The sequence below is a fragment of the Trichosurus vulpecula genome, chromosome 1, assembly GCF_011100635.1.
Source record: "Trichosurus vulpecula isolate mTriVul1 chromosome 1, mTriVul1.pri, whole genome shotgun sequence".
Taxonomy (NCBI): Eukaryota; Metazoa; Chordata; class Mammalia; order Diprotodontia; family Phalangeridae; genus Trichosurus; species Trichosurus vulpecula.
The window spans coordinates 513781212-513802917 of record NC_050573.1 but is presented as its reverse complement, the minus strand read 5'-3'; the positions used below and the strand labels follow the sequence as shown (position 1 = coordinate 513802917).

The 21706-nt window shown below is 38.6% G+C and overlaps 1 protein-coding gene across 1 annotated transcript in view; it reads right to left on the bottom strand.

Annotated features, from left to right (window-relative positions):
• Window positions 1-3538: 3538 nt before the first annotated feature.
• CCDC192 (coiled-coil domain containing 192) overlaps window positions 3539-21706 on the bottom strand; it is a 350673-nt gene continuing 332505 nt past the window's right edge. The window contains 1 exon segment of the mRNA XM_036748302.1: window positions 3539-3822. Within this exon segment, the coding sequence (XP_036604197.1) occupies window positions 3539-3822 (284 nt within the window).

The window sequence follows — 21706 nt, the reverse complement described above, 5'->3', positions numbered from 1 at the left end:
AATGTTTTCATTCTTCTATGGGTTACTAAACCAAAGAATTTATGACCAGAGGTCAGCCATGGTGATTATCTTCTCTGTCCTTAGCTAGGATGATCCTCAGAAAGCAGCTGTATTCTGTTGTCTGGGCCATGATCTAAGCCCTTCCAGCATGTTAGAGCTTGCCAGAGCATATACTCCCTTGGCAAAGATTCAAGAACCCAGGATCACTTCCATACTAAGATGAGGTATCAGAGTTAAACTAAGTGACAGTGGTTGAAATTAAATCTCACCATTTATTTTTCCCTCATAGAGACATACCACATAGTAAATTGAGCTGTGTCTAAGAATCTAAGTTCTTGGGTATGTTTGAGGTATGCGAAATGAGGACACTTAAAGCTGTTTTCTCTCTATTATTAAAAAAAAAATTTGAGTATTTGTTATTTATTTGTTTCAGCTGTGTCCAACTCCTTGCGATCCCATTTGGGGTTTTCTTGGTAAAAATATTGCAGTGGTTTGCCATTTCCTTCTCCAGCTCTTTTTACAAATGAGGAAACTGAGTTAAACAGTTAAGTGACTTGATCAGGTTCCCATAGCTAATGAGTGTCTGATGCTGGATTTGAACTCAGGTTTTTCCTGACGCTAGTCTTGGCACTCTATCCACTGCACCACCTAGCTGTACTTAAAATGTTATATAATTATAATCCCTTGAACTTGATTCCTCAAGTTCCTAATGACCTTCTCATAAGGGACTTCACACAGAACATGCACTAATGCACTTATACAATATTTCGTGTTATAGATCTCTTTGATGATATTATCCCTCTATGAGATTCTAAGCTCCAAGTGGATAAGTTAAGGTGACTTATGTAAGCTTTTTAACTCCAAAATGCTCTGCAATCACTGCTAATAAAGATAATGAAATAGGACAATGATTCAAATTATCAAATTTTTGTTAAAAGGTTGAGTGCCATGTATATAAATTGCCTTGTGCTAGCTACAAAAATGTTTGCAAGACTAAATAAATACTTTAGAAAGCTAATTTTCTCCTAATCAAAAGGCAGTTTTGGCTCACAATATGGGAAGTAGCCCATTCACTAGTTTGTCTAAACTAGATGCTTAACGGAGTTGGGTAACCTCCTAATTGCTTCTCAAGAACAAAAGAATGGGCAACTAGTAGGAGAAAATACCCATGAACCAGGACAATCAAAGGAGGTCATCCAGTGATATCATTATTCATTTCTTCACTTAGAAATATCAATAATTTCTTTAGCTCTGTATAAAGTTTTGCATAGGTTCCCAAAGTGGGTGCTATTGCCCCCTGGGGGGTACTGGAATGATCCAGGGTGGCAGTAGTAGCCTCAGGTACAATGGGGAGGTGTTGAATAAATATACGGGGGTGATAGAAGTACAAGGAAAGAAGAGAAGAAAAGAAAATTTTGAAAAACCATTCATATATGTTTCATTTGTTGCGTAACAGAGTTAAAGTTGTACTGATTATACTATTACACTACACAAAATGCAAATTATAACTGATCAGTGGTCAAATCTGCCGACAGGTCTTAACAAGCACGTGTTGGCAGGCAAATACATCCCAAATTGTCAGGAAGTCCAGTATGCATGGGCAGGAATGTGTGTGTAATAATTTGTTTATAATATGATACTATATGGTTATATGATACAATATTGTATCATCAAAATTTCAATGTAGGAAAAACCCCACAAATTTATAATAAATTATTAAATTTAAGATGCATCATTTTAAAAAATATATATATTTTACGTGTTTTTGAAATGATGCAAATTTAGAAAAAAAAATTAAGAGGTTAAAGAAAGTAGATTTCTGGGAGAGTGCCAAGTAATTTTTTTTAAAGGGTGCAATAGGCTGAATAAGTTTGGGAACCTCTGGTTTAGAGTTTTAGATAATTTTTATCTCTAAGTTATCTCTAACATAAATTAGTCTTACCTCTGTACCTTCTTTCTACATTTCTAATTCCTGGGGACCCTGGAGGTATGAATGACCACAATAGCTTCTGGAATAATGGTCTTATAATGTAATAGTGAGTCACTAAGATATAGTGAGAAAACCATTGAACCTGGAGTTGGAAGACCTGGACTTGAGCCTCGGTTCTGCCATGTACTTCCCTGAATATAGTTTTCCCATCTGTAAAACAGAGTGTATAAGAACCTGCAGGTGTGTTGTAAGAATCAAATGGGAAAATGGATAAAAAGGAGCTTTGTAAGTTGTACGGTGCTGTATAAATGAAAACTATCATTAAGGGCCAAGATACTTTATTCTTCTTTTGTGGTTGATTCTAGGGAAACCTCATTTCTTATCTCAGAGGAGAATGGCTTTATTAATTATGAAAAAGAGGCATAATGGCACACGTGCTAGTTTATTTTCCTGATGATGCTAACTTCATGATGAAAGTTTATCAACTGCTAAGAAGCAGTCAAAGGAGATTCATCCAGGATTTGAAGTCTTCTGCACAATTTGTTTGTGGTATACATATAATTTGTGCTTATTGAGTTTTGAGGGGTTTTCCCCCTGGTTAATCTCTAACCATCCCCTGAGGGCTTAATAAATAAAAATTACTTTTTAAAAAGGCTTTGAAATTCTGTTTAGGAGTCAGACAAGATTCATCAACTGGGCCACACAGTGTGAAAAGATACTAGAAGAGGTTTCACATTGGCCATCATTTAGTAGGTACCATTTCGTAGGTTTTCCCCATTACACTGTGTGCAATCAAGCCATGGCAGTGTTGAGACACAGCTGAAGCCAGGCTATAAAGGGGATGCTGCCCAGACATCTGCCATTAATGACATGATGGAATCTCAGCAGTATTGCATATTTCACTGAGAATACAACCTTTCTCCTAACAGAAAGATGAGTTTATTGGGGGGTTTTCTCAGGGGATGGGACGGGGATTTCCTCCAAGCCTATCTATTTTTGATCTTCCTAATTTCTTTAATTTTCATTTCCTAATTTTTTAAATTTTCATTTCTACAAACCATTTCTAAATTTAACCAAAATGTATACCATAAAGAAACAAACCCGAGACACAAAAGGCCAGAATACATGCTTATTTACTGTACTGAATCTGTGATGTTTCTTTTCCTTCTCTGGTACCCTCCCAGGAGAGTTCACCAGTTCAAACTTTTTCACTGCTTGACAGTTCTCCTTTCACAATACAGCTGCATATAAAACACTTTGGGTTATTTTCTTCCTCCAAGGGCAGTTTCACTGGGTTCCTTCACTACTCAACTTCCTCTGTGTCTCTCTCTCCCCCTACATGCCCGGCTGTCACTGAGGCCTGGCTAATAATTTATAGAAACCATTAGAACTCTGACTGAAAGCCTGGCTTCCTGGACCCTGCAGATATGCTCTGGCTATGTAATGGGGGAGTCCAAAGGCAGACTTTTGCTTCTGAACCCTTTTCCTCTGCATCTTTCCAACAGATTCTCTCGAACCTTGAGATGGATGAGTAGTGAGGCTACCTCAGTGTGGTATCTAGCTGGATGTCACTTAATAAACCTTTATTGTCCGCTTACTAAGCAATCTTTACAAATTGTCATCGATGTCCACAGCAGTATTGCCATTATGACAAGCACTTGGTGCTCCTGATAAATACTCTGGAAGGCTCTCCATTTTGACCATTGGAGACTCTCGCTCTGCTTCCAGCTGCAGGATCTTCTTTTCTTTTTCCTCCAACACTTCTTCTAGCTGATTGATCTTCTCTGTCTGTAGTGAAACTTGTGTAGACAACTCCATAATCAGACTGATTCTTCTGTCTCCTTCTTCTACAGGTGGAAGGCCTCCACAGGACTCTTCCAGAGAGTTTTCTTCTAAAACAAACAAGAGAAAGGAAGTTGCAATAGTTTTCTTTTGTTTTTTGCTTTTTGGAAGGGGGAAGGCAGGGCAGTTGGGGTTAAGTGACTTGCCCAAGGTCACACAGCTAGTAAGTGTGTCAAGTGTCTGAGGCCACATTTGAACTCAGGTCCTCCTGACTCCAGAGCCGGTGCCCCAAGTTGGAATCGTTTTAATTGTATTTCCTAGAACCCAAAGATAGAGAAGAATAAAAGAGCTGTGTTTCTCGGTTCTTAAAAAGAAAACAGGAAACAGAGATGCTACATCAGCAGAAAGGAAGAACCAATCATTATTCATGTCAGGCTTTGTCAGTGAAGGGTAAGCAGTGCCATGCTTTAGATCACTGATAAAACAACAAGTGAGGATTAATCTTTGCAGACTCCTAGGACTTGTAAATTCATCATGACAATGGTTGAGACTAGGGATAGAATTAGCATAAACTTGTAAATGGTCCACCCCAAAGTTCCACAAGGAGAGAGTAATATATGGGTTTTATAAGAGGCAAGATCAGGCAAAAAAAAAAAGTAACCAGTTTAAGCTTCAATTCATTTTTATTCAGCTCAATTAAGAAAACATTTGTTGGGGCAGCTAGGTGGCACAGGGAATAGAGGACCGGCCCTGGAGTCAGGAGGACCTGAGTTCAAATGCATCCTCAGACACTTGACACACTTACTAGCTGTGTGACCTTGGGCAAGTCACTTAACCCCAATTGCCCTGCCTTCCCCCCTGCAAAAAAAAAATGTGAAAAAATGAACAAACAACATTTCGTGTTGGCCCCTTTTCAGATTAAAAATGTTAATGAGAAGCAAAATAACTCTCCTATAAGTATCAACCCTTCTATTCTCAATAGCTCACATCTATATAACACTTTTTCATTCTTTCCAGGAAACCTGTAAAATAGGCAGAATTAGGATTACTATCTGTGTTTTACAGAGAACACTGAGGTTTGTGCAAAGTCAACAGATATCGAGTAGCAAAGTCAGGAATTGAACCTTGGATTTCTGATAAGGCCCAACAGGGTCTTTTGAGGAATTTTCACTCTCACTTGACAGAGTAGGGAGTAACTTCATAGAGTAATTAAAGGAACTCTAAGGAAAGAAGCACTACCAGCCAGAAAATACAAAGATCCATTTCTTAGAGACTTTTAAATTTCTTACAAATTCTTAATACAACGTACATGCCCCCTTATAAGGATAATAACTTACTCTTTATCAATAGGTATCAAGTAGGTTAGGATCAAGACCCTGCTGAAAATGGGAACCAGGATTAAGGCTTATAGCTAGAAGTTATGAGTGTAGGAAAGTTCCAAAAGTGAAGTTCTCTTGTCCTTACTTCACAATTTTGCATGGGGCTGGAGAGGCTGGCAAGGCTGCCCTCAGGTTTACCTAGCCCAGGAGTCCAAACATTACAGCCACTCCTCTCATCTCCACAAAACAAGCATGGATCAAAAATAAGAAAGCTAAGCCAAAGCCTCAGTTGTCTAGTTGCAGTTAAATGACTATTGAATGTCAAAAAATGACTACCGTGACTACTGTAGTTAAAACAAAAATCAGCAGTGTTTGTATAGCATTTCCTGGGAGAAATGATTATGAAAGTGTGGACCCCGTTCTACTGATGAAGAAACCGAGGCTCAGAGAGCTTGAGTAACCCGTCATTATATAAGAGGAAGCAGAGCAGTGATTTGAACCCAAGTCTTTTGAGTCTGAGTTCAATATTCTTCCTACTAACGCACTGCTTCTAGTGCTTATCCAAGTGCCAATAAAAGTATACACTAAATAATGAAATCTTTAGCTATTAAAACATATTTTCTAGGGTGATTAAGGCTTTATCTCTAGGGAGGTAAAGCCCCACAGTTCTGTGGTACCTATAAAACTGCTAAATATAAGATAGACATTACTGGAGTACAAACCTGCTAATGATCTGAAATGTATTGAAGGAGGTGGGGGGGGGGAGGGGAAGAGAGGAAGAGAGGTAGGATTTGGAGTTTGTTGTGTTGTTAGTAAATTTCTCTAGGGACAATGTGATAAAAATAGAGTATATTGAATTGCATAAACAACAAAATTCCCTGGACTTTAAAAAAAATTAACTAGAGAGAGAATTCAGGCTTTTACTAGTTAGTCAGATGATTTGTAAGCATTTATTAAGTGCCTACTAAGTGCCAGGTATTGTACTGAGCCCCAGGGATACAAGAAAGGCAAAAGACAGTGACCATTCTTGAGGAATTCACGGTCTTATGGGGAGAAAACCCGAAAACTACATGCAAATGATATATGCACAGGATAAATTGGAGATAATCAGTTGAGGGAAAGTACACATATTAAGGAGGGTCAGGAAAAGCTTCCCATAGAAGATGGGATTTTAGCTGGAATTTGAAGGAAATCTGGGAAGCCAGGAGGTAGATGTGAGAAGAGAGAGCATTCTAGTTCTAGGGCAGGGCTGTCCAAAATGTGGCCCGTCTACAAGCATAGAAATTCACATAAGAAGCCGAGCTGCCACAGAGCTCTTGCTAAAATGGCAAATCAAAATACATTTTCTATTGTTTCAATAAAAACCTAAGGTTGGACAGCCCTGGTCTAGGGAATAGCCGGAGAAAATGTTCAGCGTCCAGAGATGCTGTCTTGTTGGAGGAACAACAGGAAAGCCAGTGGCACAGAGTACGTGGTGGGGAATAAGTTTAAAAAAGACTGAAAAGAGAGGAGGGAGCCAGAGCCGTAAAGGGTATTGGATGCCAGGGGTTTTTATATATGATCCTGGACATGACAGGGAACCTTTGTAGTTTATAGAACAGAGGGATGACGTGGTCGGACCTGAGCTTCAGGAGGATTAATTTGACAGAGACTCGAAGCAGGGAGACAAACTATCAGGTTATTGCAGTAGTCCAGGGGTGAGGTGATGAGTGTCTTGCCCGAGGGTGGCAAGTGCCAAAGGAGAGAGAAGTTAGGAAGGTAAGATGGACAGGACTTGGCAACAGATTAGCATAGTGGATAGAACATTGGGCCTGGAGTCAGGAAGACCTGAGTTCACATCTAGCCTTGGACTCTTACTGTGTAACTCTGGGCAAGTCATTTAACCTCTGTTTGCCTCAGTTTACTCATCTATAAAATGAAGATGGTAAAAGCACCTCCCTCCCAGGGTTATTGAAATAATATTTGCAAAGCACTTAGTGCAGTGCCTAGCACATAGGAAGTGCTATGTAAATGCTGGTTGTTTTCGTTGTTGTTGCATAGAGAATGACAGAGAGTGAGGAGTGATCCAGTGTCAAAGGCTGCAAAGAAGTCAAGAAGAATGAGGATTGAGAAAAGGCCATTCAATTTGGGAATTAAGAGATTACTGATAACTTTGGAGAGAGCAGTTTCAGTGGAATGATGAAGTCAGAAGAGTAAAGAGTTAAAAAGAGAGTGAGAGGAAAAGAAGTAAACTACTATTTTCTCCTATTTAAAAAGTTATTAGCAGATTATTAAAGTGTGGGGGGAAAACATGGGGGAGTTTGTTAAAAATTTTTTTCCCAATTTTCAAAAATCATTTGAATAGATCATAGTTTAAGTTCAACTAAGTTTATTTATTTATTTATTTCAATCTTACAACTTAAAATAGCTTGTAGTTTGTAATTACCCGGGGTGCAGAAATCAAATCTGTTTGTCTTAAAATGATGCTCCAGGGCTAACTTGAGACACAGTGGGTATTGGTTTAAAAATGATAGTGTCAGGAGATTGTCCTCAAGATGACAAATAAGAGGAAGCAGAAAGCCCCAGCATTGTCTTGCAACTACTCCAGCCAGGATAAGAAAAGAGCACCAGACTGGGAAATGATGAAAAATCCAGGGAAAAATGACAAGAAGTGAATTTTGCTAGTCCAGGTCCACTTAAAGAGAAAGGTAGAAGTTTGGGGGTCCTTGAGAATGCATCCAGCCAGAAAAGTGCAGGTGAGGAGCACAGTTTAAGGAAGCCTTATTGGACCAGGGTTGAGTCAGGGAAGTCCAGAGCCTGTAAGTATATCTTTCTAACCCAGAAGCTTGTTTAGCTAAGATTCAAAGGGCAACATTGGATGATAGGAAGCATTCCATGCATCAGACTGCCCAAGTGCAGATCACCCTTATAACATCTGCTTAGTATGCTTTCTGGAGTAGCTTGTGACTTTCTTGACCATGTCTTGACTATGGCTCATTACTTAGAACCCAGATGATACAGATCAGTACAAAAAAGTCCTCACTATTCCTTCCAGAAGTGCATATAGACTGGCCCTGACACAAAGTCCCAATATGGGACTAGAAAAAGGGGTAAATACAAGTAAACACCAATGATAAAGACATATTATGGAGTCATAGACACTTAAGACCCAAACCAAGCGTAAGGGTAACTCCACATCATTTATGAACAAAACCTCAAATAAAGTAACCACAAGTAATGGCTGAAATATATCATACAAAGGTTTAAAAGTGGTTATATAAACGAGAGAGAGCTTAGCTCTCTCCCACCAAACAATAGTTATGGTTACAAAAAAGATGATTGGGAATAGCTAGTAAACTTTTTTTTAATCAAAATAAGCATTAAAAGGAAATGAGGAAGTTACTGGGGTAAACAAAAAAAACTATTGAACTTATAAAAATAGATTATTAAAAAGTAGAATAGGTAAGCCATTAGCCAATCTGATTTTTTTTTACAAAAGGAAAAATAAATCACTAGAATCAAAAATGAAATAGGAGAAAATAATGACAAATAGAGAAGAAATAAAGGAAATTATTAGAAATATTTTTGCCTAATTATATGCCACCAAATTGATAATTTAAATGAAATGTATGCATATTTTTTAAAAAGCAACTTGATGAAAAGAATAAAAAGAGAATTTAAATGACCAAAGTAGGAAAAAGATACTAGACAATCCATAGATGAACTCCCAAAGAAAAAAATCCTAGGACTAGATAAATTTACCAATTAATTCAATCAGAACTTTCAAAGAACACTTCATTCCCTATTACACAAACTATTTGCAAAAATTGAAGAAGACGGGGGTAGTGCCATCATACTCTCTAATACAAATATGGTTTTGCTATCGATACAAGGGAGCAACAAAAGAGAAAAAGACAACTATGGGTCAATATCCCTAATAAAGAATAATACAAAAATTTGAAATGAAATTTTATCAAAGAGGCTTCAGTAATGCTTAAAAAAATTGTATATTATAATCAAATGGGATTTATACAAGGAATTCGGGGTTGGTTTAATAGGAAAAGTGTGAACATAATAGACCATATTAATAAGAAAACAATCAAAACCACATAATTATATCAATAGATGTAGGAAAACCTTTTGACAGAATACAACATCCATTCTTATTAAAAATATTAATAAGCATAAGAATAAATGGATCTTTCTTTAATATGGTAAATTTGTTGTTGAGTCATTTTCAGTTGTGTCCGGCTCTTCATGAACCCATTTAGGGTTTTCTTGGCAAAGATTTGTCATTTCCTTCTCCAGCTAATTTCATAGATGAGGCAACTGAAGTAAACAGGGTTAAGTGACTTGTTCAGGGTCACACAACTAGCAAGTTCTGAGGCCAGATTTGACCTTGGGAAGATGAGTCTTACTGATTCCAAGCTGGGCACTCTATCCACCATGCCACCTTGCTGCCCTAATATGACAACTAGGATCTACCTAATATCAAGAGCTAGCATTATATATAATGGAGATAAACTTGAAGGCTTTCCAATAAGATGAGGTGTAAGCAAGGATGTTTACCTTACCATTAAACATAGTGTTAAAAGTCGTAACTATAGCAATAAGACAAGAAAAAGAAATTGAGGGAATAAGTATAGTGAAAGAGGAAACAAAATTGCCACTTTTGCAGATGCTGGGACAATTGGATATCAATCTGGAATAAATTGGGTTTAGAGCAAGATCTTATGCTATGTACCATAATAATGTCCAAACGGATGCACAGAAGAGAACTGAAGGGAGATCAGAAGCAAGCGTATAATCAGGATAGCTTTAAAAGTAACATATTGAAGTTATTATACACTTAAAAAAAAAGCAATCTGCATATAACTGAGATTCACATTTTCATGTATAATCCTTTTTTTATACAAATGAAAATGTTCTCCTTTTGGGTGTTTGTTGAACTTTAAATAAAAATAATTTTTAAATGGTGGTATTATTATGTGCATCATTGTGAGTACAATTTGTAAATAAATTTGGCATAGCACACAACTTTTTTTTTAACCCATTGTGATCCTGTTGTTAAAAAATGTATTATCCATGCTGGGAATTTTGAACAAATATCTGTAGCCTGAGCTCTTTATAACGTATCAATGAGGGTAGTCTCAAAATAGGGGCAGCAGCATCAATGTGGGGATCTTGGGTTGAGAAAGAACATTGAAGAGGAACAGGACAGAACATTTATTTTTTCCAAATAAAATGTCTATTTTTAACCGTAGCAGTAGTCTGATATTGTGAGAAAGCACTATCCTGAGGTCAAACTAAAATTACAAGGCTAAAGGTATGATGATGTGAGGGAAATAACCTAACTGAACACAGAGAGGCTAATATAATAACATTTAGACATCTCAAGGGAAATGAGGAACAGGCCAAGAGAGAGAGGAAGGGAGGGAGGGAGAAAGGGGTGGAGGGGGAAAGAGAGAGAGAGAGAGAGAGAGAGAGAGAGAGAGAGAGAGAGAGAGAGAGAGAGAGAGAGAGAGAGAGGGAGAGAGAGCATGAAGCTGTGATTTACATTTTACCTGATCTTCCCTGTGCTTAAGATTAATTCTCTAGCCCCACACGCACAAGGGACATGGCCAAGATGAGTGTTTGAGGAAGTACAAAAGAGGTGACCTGTGAATGAAATGGATCTTTCGGTATCTCTACTCAATATGAAATAGTAACAGGAAACTAAAAACTAAACAAAACAAATCCCAAAATACTCATCACTCTTTCCGGATGTTCTGGAAGTAATTTAGCCAAGTTAGGACTGACAAAATTCTGTAGAGATCTGGTCAATTCAGAAGGAAAAAAAAAACAAAACAAAACAAGAGGACCTTTTCTCTTACTAACATTTACCGGATGGTTGCTTTGTTCAGAACATTGTAGAGAGATAGAAAGAGAAAAATAGATACGGTCCTCCATGTTGTCGTGTGATGGCAGTTTCAAAAAAGGGGGTTGCCTAGTATCTAAATCAGGCTGCAAAGTCTGGGTATTGTGCGCCATAGATTGTAGAAGCTTAAGATTGGGCGAGACTTCAAGCAACATTTCTAAAGCGCTTTCAAAGCTCATGAAGCAGTTTCCCCACAAGGGCCTGGGGGGCTTTGATACTGCAAGTGTTATTTTCTTCACTTTGCAGACAAGGAAACTGAGACTCCATAAAGTTAAGTGACTTGTTTCTAGGCAAGATACTAATCTAGATCTCCTGACTCAAAGTTCACCACCTTTTCTGCCAGCCCACATTACTTCATAGATGATCTAACCCTGTGGTAGAACCAGCGTAAGCACCGACACTGTGGAAATCAGCAAACCACAAATCAGGGTTTGATTTATTGTTTTGTAGGTTGTTTAAACTTAAGAAAGTGATGGAGAAAATGTTAAAAATGCAAATTAAACTTAAAAGTGGAAGTGGGTTGTGCAGACATTTTCCCCTCTAGAGAGCTGATGGTTAAATCAACACACCAATCAATCCAGGTCTCCTGACTTGAAGTCCATATATGTGTGTGTGTGTGTGTGTGTGCGTGTGTGCGCGCGCGCGTGCACATGCATGAATGTATATATATATATATGTGTGTATATATGTGTGTATATATGTATATGTGTATGTATGTGTGTATGTATGTGTGTGTATATGTATGTGTATGTATGTGTGTGAGTGTGTGTATATATATATATATATGAAATTTCCACTGTACCACACTATCAAGGTTAAGCAATGGTAAGCCAAGTTATTCAGCTTCTGAAGCTGAAAACTCAAAGTCTGAATCAAAGACAAAGTCCTACAGTCTGGGAAGCTGGTTCCTGCAGTGTCACATTGTCACACCAGCATCCCAAATGGAATATTGTACCAGCCAGTTTTACAAACCTCTCAATTAATTTAATTCTGCCTCTTCAGTCCCTGGGCTTCTTATCCCCTGACAGGGGATATTGCCTGACTTTTGCTTCCTCTATCCCTGATCACATTTACTGTCCTAGGCAAAAACAAAACAAAACAACACAACACAACACAACAACAACACTCTTCCTCCCATGGTATTCTCACACATTCTTATCCCTAACCAGCTTGGCCTGAACCTTCCCTATATCCGTTCTTACGTATCTCTTTAGTAGCCTCTTCTGCTGTTACCTCTGACTATATTGTGAACCACTTCTGTATGTTCTCTACCATTTCTGTAAATGATCTTTCCTTATTTTGTGCTCAGTTGAATCGTGGCTTCACCTGATGGAGCCACTTAACCTTGAAACATTCTGCAGTGGAGGCCAGTCAATGGTAATTGTAGATTTGAGGTTTGAGGTGTCAACATTATAACCTGGTGTAGATATGCCAGTGAAAATTAGGACGAGTAGAACCTATATTGGATTACATGCTGTCTTGGGGGAGAGTGGGGAGAAGATGGAGGGGGAGAAAATTTGGAACTCAAAAACTTGTGGAACTGAGTGTTGTAAACTAAAAATAAGAAATTCGTTTAAAAAAATTAGGATGAAAGCTTAGAAAAGAGAACATTCTTCAACTACCATCTCTAAATAACAACTTATACCGTCTCTATCCATATCTCATTAACCCAATAATGGTACAACAGAAAGAACACCATACTTGAGGATCGAATCAAGGACCTGGCTTCACATCTAGACTCAGATATTTATCATCGAAATATTTGTCATTGTGACCTGGAAGATGTAAGTTTCATCATCTGTAAAATTAGGTTGTTGAACGAGATAGCCTATCAAGTTCCATCCAGCCCTATGATCTTTGATCCTGTGTTTTGTACTATTCGATGATTTCAGCATCTGCATCAAATTCTTCTCTAACCTGTGGTCTTCTGTAGTGGCTAACATCTGCTAAAAATCCTGCCGACATCACGGTCTCAGAATTCCTCAGTTTCAATTAATTTTATTTCTGTTCCATTTCAGTCTGGCTCACCTGAGTTCATCAATTCTTAGAGCTGTTCTACTTCCAAGATTTTGAACTCAGAAATTGTCTTCTCTAGTTATAGTCTCTTATGCCTCTATCTCTTCAATGGCCTAATGGGAGGCCAGAGTTGGAAATGAATGAACTCATTCTTTACCCTCTTTGCCACTTTCAGTTTCCCAAACCTTTCCTATTTCTCAGACTATAACTTACTTAAATACTATATGGCATAATGAAAAGAGCACTGGATGTGAAGTCAAAAGATCTGAATTTGAAGTCCAACTCTGCTGCTTACTAGTTTGAGTCCCAATCTGTCCACTTACTAGCTGTGGGTGAAGTACTCACTATTTGGAGGCAGCTTTTGAGTGGTGTTTCCCAAATGGCTACTTTAGTGGAATGCTCCACAGACTGAGACAAAAGCTGATGAGAACCACAGGCCTCATGATGGACTTTAATTGGAAGAACTGACTTTCAGGCCACTTTTAACACTAGACACTGGAACATGTGTTCCCAAGGTTTAATTAAGAACTGAGAATGAAAAGGCCACTATGTAAAAAGGTTTCTACTGTCCGTGTCTCCTCTGGCGTGAGGGTCCTCATCTCTTCCCTCACCTGCACATCGGCAGTGCTAGGGAGGACTAGGACTATTTAAGCCAGTAAAAGCTAGGGAGAAAGGAGTTTCTGAGCCCATATTCCTGTGGATGATTGTGAAGTTAGCATTCAGAGTTGTAGAGTTGTCTAGTTCTAGAGTCCAGCCCATGAAAACAAATTCAGCGACAGTCAGCTTCCCTAGAAAGCTCACCTGCCTGTTAATTGTAGCTGGTCAGCAGTTGTTACTGAAGGTGGGCCCTTCCTCCATCAATGATTTCTCCCCTCAATGATGGCTAAAGGGACTGGGGTGGTAGTAGGTTTGGTGGTTGGACAAATACCATTATTCCCAAGTCTCTTGAATTCATAGTCCTGTGCTATCTCCATCAGGGTCTAACAGGAAATGATAATCAAAGTGATTTGACTCACCCAGAAGTTTTCAAGAGGCCATTGACTTTCCTGAGTCAGAAGAGTAAGAGGACAGATTTTATCTTACACTAGGGAGTAAGCGTTGAGAATTGCTGCAGTTTTCATGACACTGCGTACTGTTTTCGACATTGTCACATTTTTACTAATTAATTATTTTGTTTTGGGCATCCTAAGCAGTTAAGTTGATTTATTGACTGCATTATAACAAGAGACAAAAGGATGCCTGTAGTGAGGAAAGGTGCAAAGTATAAGTGTATAGCACCAAGGGAAGGAATAGGAAAAGCAGCTTCCTGGGGGGATGGTACATAAGTAAAGGGTGGCCTTAGATAGAAGCACCCTCTTTACACTTGTGTATCTCTGGACTACAAAATTCATTTGCCTATAAAAACTGGATGTTAAGAAGATCTACCTTATGTTTATTGAAAGCAAAGTACCCTGTAAACTTTAAAGGAATCTAAACAGAATGAACTAAACCACATGGTCAGTCATTCCAGTGAGGCTTTGGACACAACCATCTCATGTTGGATGACACCTTCTACATTTTTTTTCCTATTTTTATCTTAATTTTTGCTTCTGGGCTATTAATTATCCCTGGAAGAAGTCACCAAACTATGTTATTTGAGTCCACTACTGATCGGTCCCATCTGCCTCCAGTGCTGGTTGGCAAACCTTTTAGTCATTTCTAGCAGACTTCTGTTTAATTCTCCATAGCAGCTATTCCAAACCTCTTCTACTCTTCTAGAATCTCTATTTTACTTTTAGGACACAACCTTGCTGCGCTCTAAGCCCAATAATGCTGCCAGCAAACATCCCTGGGGAGGGGAAGTCAGGAGCAGGCTCAGATGATACAACTGAGACAGGCAGAGGGAGACTAGATCTGATGTGTCACATCTTCCTTATCTCTTGTTCCTCGTTCTGGTCCACTCCAAGTAGGCTGTGCTCAGTAACAATGTGAAGCATGACCCAGATTGACACCAAAACCTGTGAATGCTCGTAATTCCACATGAAGGTGATGCAAGGGAGGATTCTTAACAACACGACAGGCTTCAAAGCCACCCCGTCTCTGTGCTTGTTACTCAACAAAGGCTCTTTCCACACCAACAAATATTCTTTCCCCTCATCTGTGCTATGCCTCAAACTTCAGTTTTCACTTCCACTCAACTTTTAGTATACCAGAGAGTCTCAAGATTTTCATTGGCCAAAAGACTGCAACGAACTGATCAGGCTTTCCTCCCTGCAGACGTGCATTATAAAAATAGGAATTCACCGCTGGATTAGGGCTATTGAACACCACATGTCCAGAAGAGATAGTGTACCCAGCAGAGGAATGAGGATGACCTAGTGAGAACAGTACAATGACATTATCAGAAGAGGCCAGTGATCCTGCAATGAGCTGGCCCTCCACTGCCCCTTCACATGTGTGCTCTGGCCACACTGATGGTACCTGCATTTGGGGGAGGGAGGTGCCTTAGTTTTAGCGGGGGAGGGGGGTGGGAATTTTGTGACTTTTTTTTATGTTATCTCATCAATGCCTATTCTTTTAACTAGTTGATTCGTTTGGCTGCCTGGAGTAAAAAAAGTACATCAGCGGGGCTCATTGAACTGTGGTTTTTGTGTGGATATGGTCCCACAGAGTACCTTGAACCTGAGAGTGCGGTGTCCCAGGTGCTACATTTTTAGCAAAAAAAAAATTAAGAGGAAAAAAAAGTAAAACATCAAAATTAACCGTCACATATGCAACATTCCACACCCATGGTCCCCCTACATCTTCAAAAAAAGAAGGAAAGGTACATTTTCTCAAATCTTTTCCAGGGCCAGATATCTAATATTTCCTAGATTCCCAGATCTATATATTTAGGCCTAATCTCTTTACTGGGCTCAAGTCTTACATCAACAACTGCCTCTTACACGTCTCATACTGAATGTTCAATAAGCATCTAAAGTTCAATATGTCCAAATCAGAACTCATTATCTTTCTCCTGAAGCCCTCTCCTCTTCCCAATGTCTCTATTACTGTCAAGGGTACCACCAGCCTTCTAGTCATCTAAAGTCTAGACCCACAGCCTCAAAGTTATGTTTGACTCCTCAAATTCCTTCACCCCACAGAGCCAATATGTTTCTATCTTCAAAACACCATTTGTATTTATCCCTTCTCTTCTTTCGCATAGCTACAATCCTTGTAGAGTCCTTCATCACTTCCTCCCTAGACTACTCTAATAACCATTTAATTTGGTCTTCCTGCCTCGGGTCTCCACTCTAATCTATCCTTCGCTCACCTACCAACGTGATCTGCCTAAAGTATAGATCTGACTGTATCATCCCCACCCTCAGTAAACTCTAGTAGATTTCCTTTACCACCATGCTCAAATATAAAATCATTTGTTTGGCTCAATTAAAACCCTTCACAACCTGGTCCCTTTCCATTTTTTTTACATTAAACTCCTCTCCAATCATTCTATAGGCCACCTGCTCTTTCTAACACACAACATGACATCTGCTATCTCCATCTATTTATTTTCATTGCCTGTGCTCCATGCCTGGAAAGCTCTTCCTCATCACCTCCAGCTCCTAGACTTAGCTCAAGTTCCACCTCCTGAAGGAGAGCTTTATAGATCTACCCTAATGTTAGTCCTCATCTTCCATTTATACTGTAAATATCATATATACACCCATTTATTTGCATGTTGCCTCCCTCCTTAGCTTCTTTTTTTTTTAAAAATCATTTATTTATCTTTATTTCCCTCATTAGCTTCTTGAGGTTGAAACTGTTTTGTTGCTTTTCTTTGTATCTCCAATGCTTAGCTCATAGAAAATACTTAACAAAATGGTTGTTGAATGACTTACTGATCATATTCATAAACCCTAGTATATTTATCCGTTCCCCAATAGATGGCCACCTGCTTTGTTTCTATTTCTTTGCTACTGCAAAAAATGCTAATATTAATATTTTAGCACATATAGACCCTTTCTGTCTTAGAGCATGTCTAGCAGTAGGATCTTTGGGTCAAAAGCTATAGACACTTTAGTCACTTTTCCCCCCACATAATTGCAAATTTTCTTTCAGCTGGGTGAACAACTTAACAGCTCTACCAATGGTGTGTAAACATTCCGATGATTATGGATCCTCTTCAATACTGACTATTTCTACCTTTTTTTAATCTGTCTTTTGTCATCCTTTCAGATTCACTAAATACAAAGTGATGCTTCAGAATTGTCTTGATTTGCATTTTCCTGAATGAAAAGCAGCATGGCAGACAGAGTGGCCTCAATGCTAAGACTGGATTTCAAGCCCTTTCTCTGACACATACAAACTTTGTGACAAGGGCACATAACTTCACAGTACTTCAGGCAACTCTCTAAGACTATAAAAGTTGCAGAGAATGTGCCAACTTTTACTGCTAAAGGGAGTTTCTTGACCTGGGAATTCCTCATACCAATTAAATCACAAGTCAAATCTCTATCTCTTTTTCTTAGTGATTTGGAACAGTCTTTCATATGATTGTTAATAGCTTATAATTCTTCTTTTAAGAATTGTATGTTCGTAGCCTTTGATCACTTATCCATTAGGCAATGTCTGTTGGCCTAATGGTACTCTTAAGGAACTCTCCAGGTGTGGGGAACCTGCAGCCTTGAGGCCACATGTGGCCCTCTAGGTCTTCAAGTATGGCCTGAATCCAGTCAAAGGGTTGCACCTGAGGGCCACATGTGGCCCCGAGGCTGCTGGTTTATGCTGTGCTTTTGTAGCAATCCTCCACTACCTGCCCTTGCTTCCTTCTTCTATATATGTCCTTAAAATCTAAGTTGTTGGTAAATTTCATGTGAATTCACATTTGTCCCTTTAGACAACTCCCTTTTTTCCCTCCTCACCAAAACTATTTCTCTTTGATTCTTTGGAATGGAATTCTTAAGATCGTCCTCTTGGCTGACTTCTAAAGAATTTTTGTGCATGGAATAATACTCTTTCCTGTCCTTTCTCTGAACCTATGAAATCTGTTTTCTCACAATCTAGGGAGGTATATGGCAGGCTCTTCCTAATCTGAATTTCTACAGCTTCCCTGTATTCAGGCCTATGTTTCTGCTACTCATCCACTTAGGAGCTATCTTCTTTTCTTTAAGTCTGTGAAGTGACTTTTGAAAAAGGTTACCCCCAGGAATGGCCTGTCATTTTTATCCTATCCTAGTTTTCATTCAGATTCATTAAGGGCGATTTTGTACCTCTTAAACTACATATTCTATAGTAGCCTAACACTGTCTTGGTATCCCTTTTCTGTTATTAGGTCCTTGGGTTTCAAGAATCACTTCTTTACCCAACTGAATTTTAAAATATGTTGAAAATGCACTGAAATAAATTTTAAATTTTTCTTTGTGTGTACTTGCACACAAGCCTTCTTTGTTAACCTTAGAATGGAATTAATTCTGAAGGTCAGACTCCCTGATGTTTTTTCTCTTTCAAAATGATTCAATTCCAATTCTAATTTCATTTGACTGAACAAACATTTATTAAGGATCTATTTTGTTCAAGTCAGGGGCAAGAATGGATAGAAGGATTTTTTTTAATAGGCAGTAACATCTAGGTTCAAGTAGGACTCTAACATGCTATGTAACCCAGGGCAATCCATAAGACTATAAATTGTAAAATTTTTACTAACATTCATTGGTAGATAAAGTTTCTTAGATAGAGTTCCCTTTACCAACAAAATCTCAAGTCTATAATCCATCCCTTAACCCTACCCCCAAATGTACATGATATTGTGCTAGATTCTGGGGATATAAAGATAAACATCAAATATAGTTCCACTGGGAATACAACATATAAACAGCTAATATAATATGATTTGAAGAATACTAACAAATTAGGGGATCAAAAAAGGCCATAGGTGGCATCTGAGCACAGAATCGATAAAAGCTGAATGAGTGTATTTCAGGCATGGGAGATGGAAGGAGGAGATGATGTGTTGAGTTCCAGGAGCAGCAAATAGACCAGTTTGGCTGAACTATAGAGTGTGAAGGGGAGTAATTTGAAATAAGCCCAGGAAGGTATGCTCTGGCTAGATTGTGAGTAATTTTTAATGTCTACCTGAACAATCTGTATTTTATCCTAGAAGCAATCAGCTGTCACTGAAGCTTCTTAAGCAGAGAAGTGACAAGGTCAGGCCTGTTCTTTCAGAAGGTTATCTTTCTGCTTATTAATGAAACTCTACAGCATCTATAGAGAGGTACAGACAGACTTGCCTAAAAAGAGCAAGAGGATTGAGAGACATTCTCAGAATACATGATAAACAGATCAAGAATCTAGAGAATTACTTTTGGGGGAATAAGTGGACATCACTTCCCTGAGTAACAGGGAAGACTGGTAGTAATTTGTCTAATATAATCTAAAGTGATTTCCTTCCAGATTGAGCCTATGAAATGACTAGGATGCAACAGTGGAACCAAAAAGTTTTCTACATGAACTCAAACAACATAATATAATTAAATAAGACTTGAACAAATGGCTAAGTCATAAAGATTTATTTGTGGAAATAGAGAAGTTACTGACGATAATTTAGGAGTAATCAGCACCATAAATTACAGAAATGTTATCCTTAAAATGCCCTCTCCATGATAAATGCAGACTGCTCCAGAGATATGTAGAAATTGTGACAGATGACCATAGGCAGCAATAGCTTCTCACTTATCCAACAACTTGCAAAACATGTCCTGGTGGCTAGAATTATACATCTGAAGCTTGTTATCACTCATGGACTGACAAATGAGAAATACTTATATTACAAATGCATACCTCAAAATGTCCTTGAGAATCCAACAAATAAAATGTAGTGAAACTAGGCTATGTCAGCACCTGAACTGTTGCCCAGAACACTGATTTTAATAGATGCCACCAAACCAAATTCTCATAATCTCTCAACTGAGTAAAACAAAAAGCTTAAAAAATATTTTTCTCCATCTAGTATAGGAAATTAAAACCATATGGAAAGGGGATAATGTCATGCCCATTATCCTGTCTACTACTAGAGCTGTACTTTAGAGGATTTCAGAGAGACTACAGAAAATGAGGGTGAATCTTTTATCCAACAATAAAAAACAGTTATTTGATCCACCTGTGGCTTTCAAGTGATGAAATTTTGTTGTCCAGGAAACTGTATTTTAAAGCTAATCCTAAATTTTCTCTTGGAGTTATAAAAAGTGCAAGTGAAATTGAGAGTAAAATTCCCTCTAGTTTCAGCACAAGAAAGATCTGCATCAAAAATTTAGGTTCTAATGCAAACAACTTGGAAATTATAATGCTGATACCTTCTATTTGTAGAGAGCGTGTTTTAAAATTTCAAAGTATTGCATATCCTCTGAGAGATGCAGATGATCAGCTGCATACAGAGAGAAGCCTAACCATCCATGTGACCTTTATAGGGAGCCGTGTAAACCTAGAGGTCAAATGTAGATGCAAAAGAAGATCTGGATCTTGAATGAGATCAAGAAGAAAAGGATTTTAATCTTGACAAAACAAGTTAGAAGAGGACAGAGAATCTTCGTTTGGACTTGGTCAGAAGCCAAAGGCCATACCAACTGTGTGGCCCTAGCTGGACAGGAGTATCAGCATATCTAGGAACACCTTGGCCACCAAGAATCAACCTGAACCTATCTTTTTTGCTAAAAAAGTTTGTGGTGGTTGTGCAAAACGAAATCCGTATGTTGGGGTCAAAGTACAGTGTGTCTAGGCTCTTCCACAAGTGGGACACAAATAGTCCATATGAATATTTGGAGTGGAGATGTCTTCAAGTTTGTACATCACATTTCTTTTGAGCTACTACAGTTCTGCTTTGCTCATAGAACACAGTGCCTTCTTTGATATGGGCACACTATACTGGACTGTCCTGTGCCAGCATTTCCCATGTCTCATAATCGATTCCAAAGCTCTTCTAAGATACCTTGAGAGTGTCCTTGTATCACTCTGTGTGAACTCTTGCCTTGTGTGAGTTCTCCATAAAATAGTCTTTTAGGCAAATGTATGTTTGGTATTTGAACATTGCTAGCCGATTGGAGCTGTGCTCTTTGCAGTAGAGTTAGAATTCTTGGCAGTGTAGCTCAAAAAAAGACCTCAGTGTCTAGTACCTTATCTTGCCAGGTGATCTTCAGAGTCTTCCCAAAACAATTCAAATGGAGGTGATTCTATTTCTTGGCATGGTGCTGGTATAGTGTCCAGGTTTCACAGGCATACAACAATGAGGTTGGCACAAAAGCTCTGTAAGCCTTCAGTTTGGTAGGCAGCCTAATACCTCTTCTCTCCCACACTTCCTTTGAAGATTCCCAAATACTGGGTTAGCTCTGGCAATATGTGTTTCAATTTCATTATCTATGTGGAAATCCCTGGAAAGTACACTACCAAGGTAAGTGAACTTATCCCCAGCATTCAGAATCTCTCCATTTGCTGGAACTGTTGGTTCCATGTACAGATGGTGCAGTGTTGGCTGGTAGAGAACCTGTGTTTTCTTGGTGTTAATTGTCAGGCCAAAATTGGCACAAGTAACAGAGAGTTGATCCATACTCCATTGCATCTCAGCCTCAGAGGCTACATTGAGTGCACAATCATCTGCAAATAAAAAAATCATACACCAACTCTCCCTCCACTTTAGCCTTGGCTTATAGCCTTTTCAAGTTAAATAATTTACCATCAAAGTGGTAGCTGACGCCATTTTCATTTTTGTTGAAGGCATCTGACAACATCGCTAAAAACATCATGTTCAGCCCA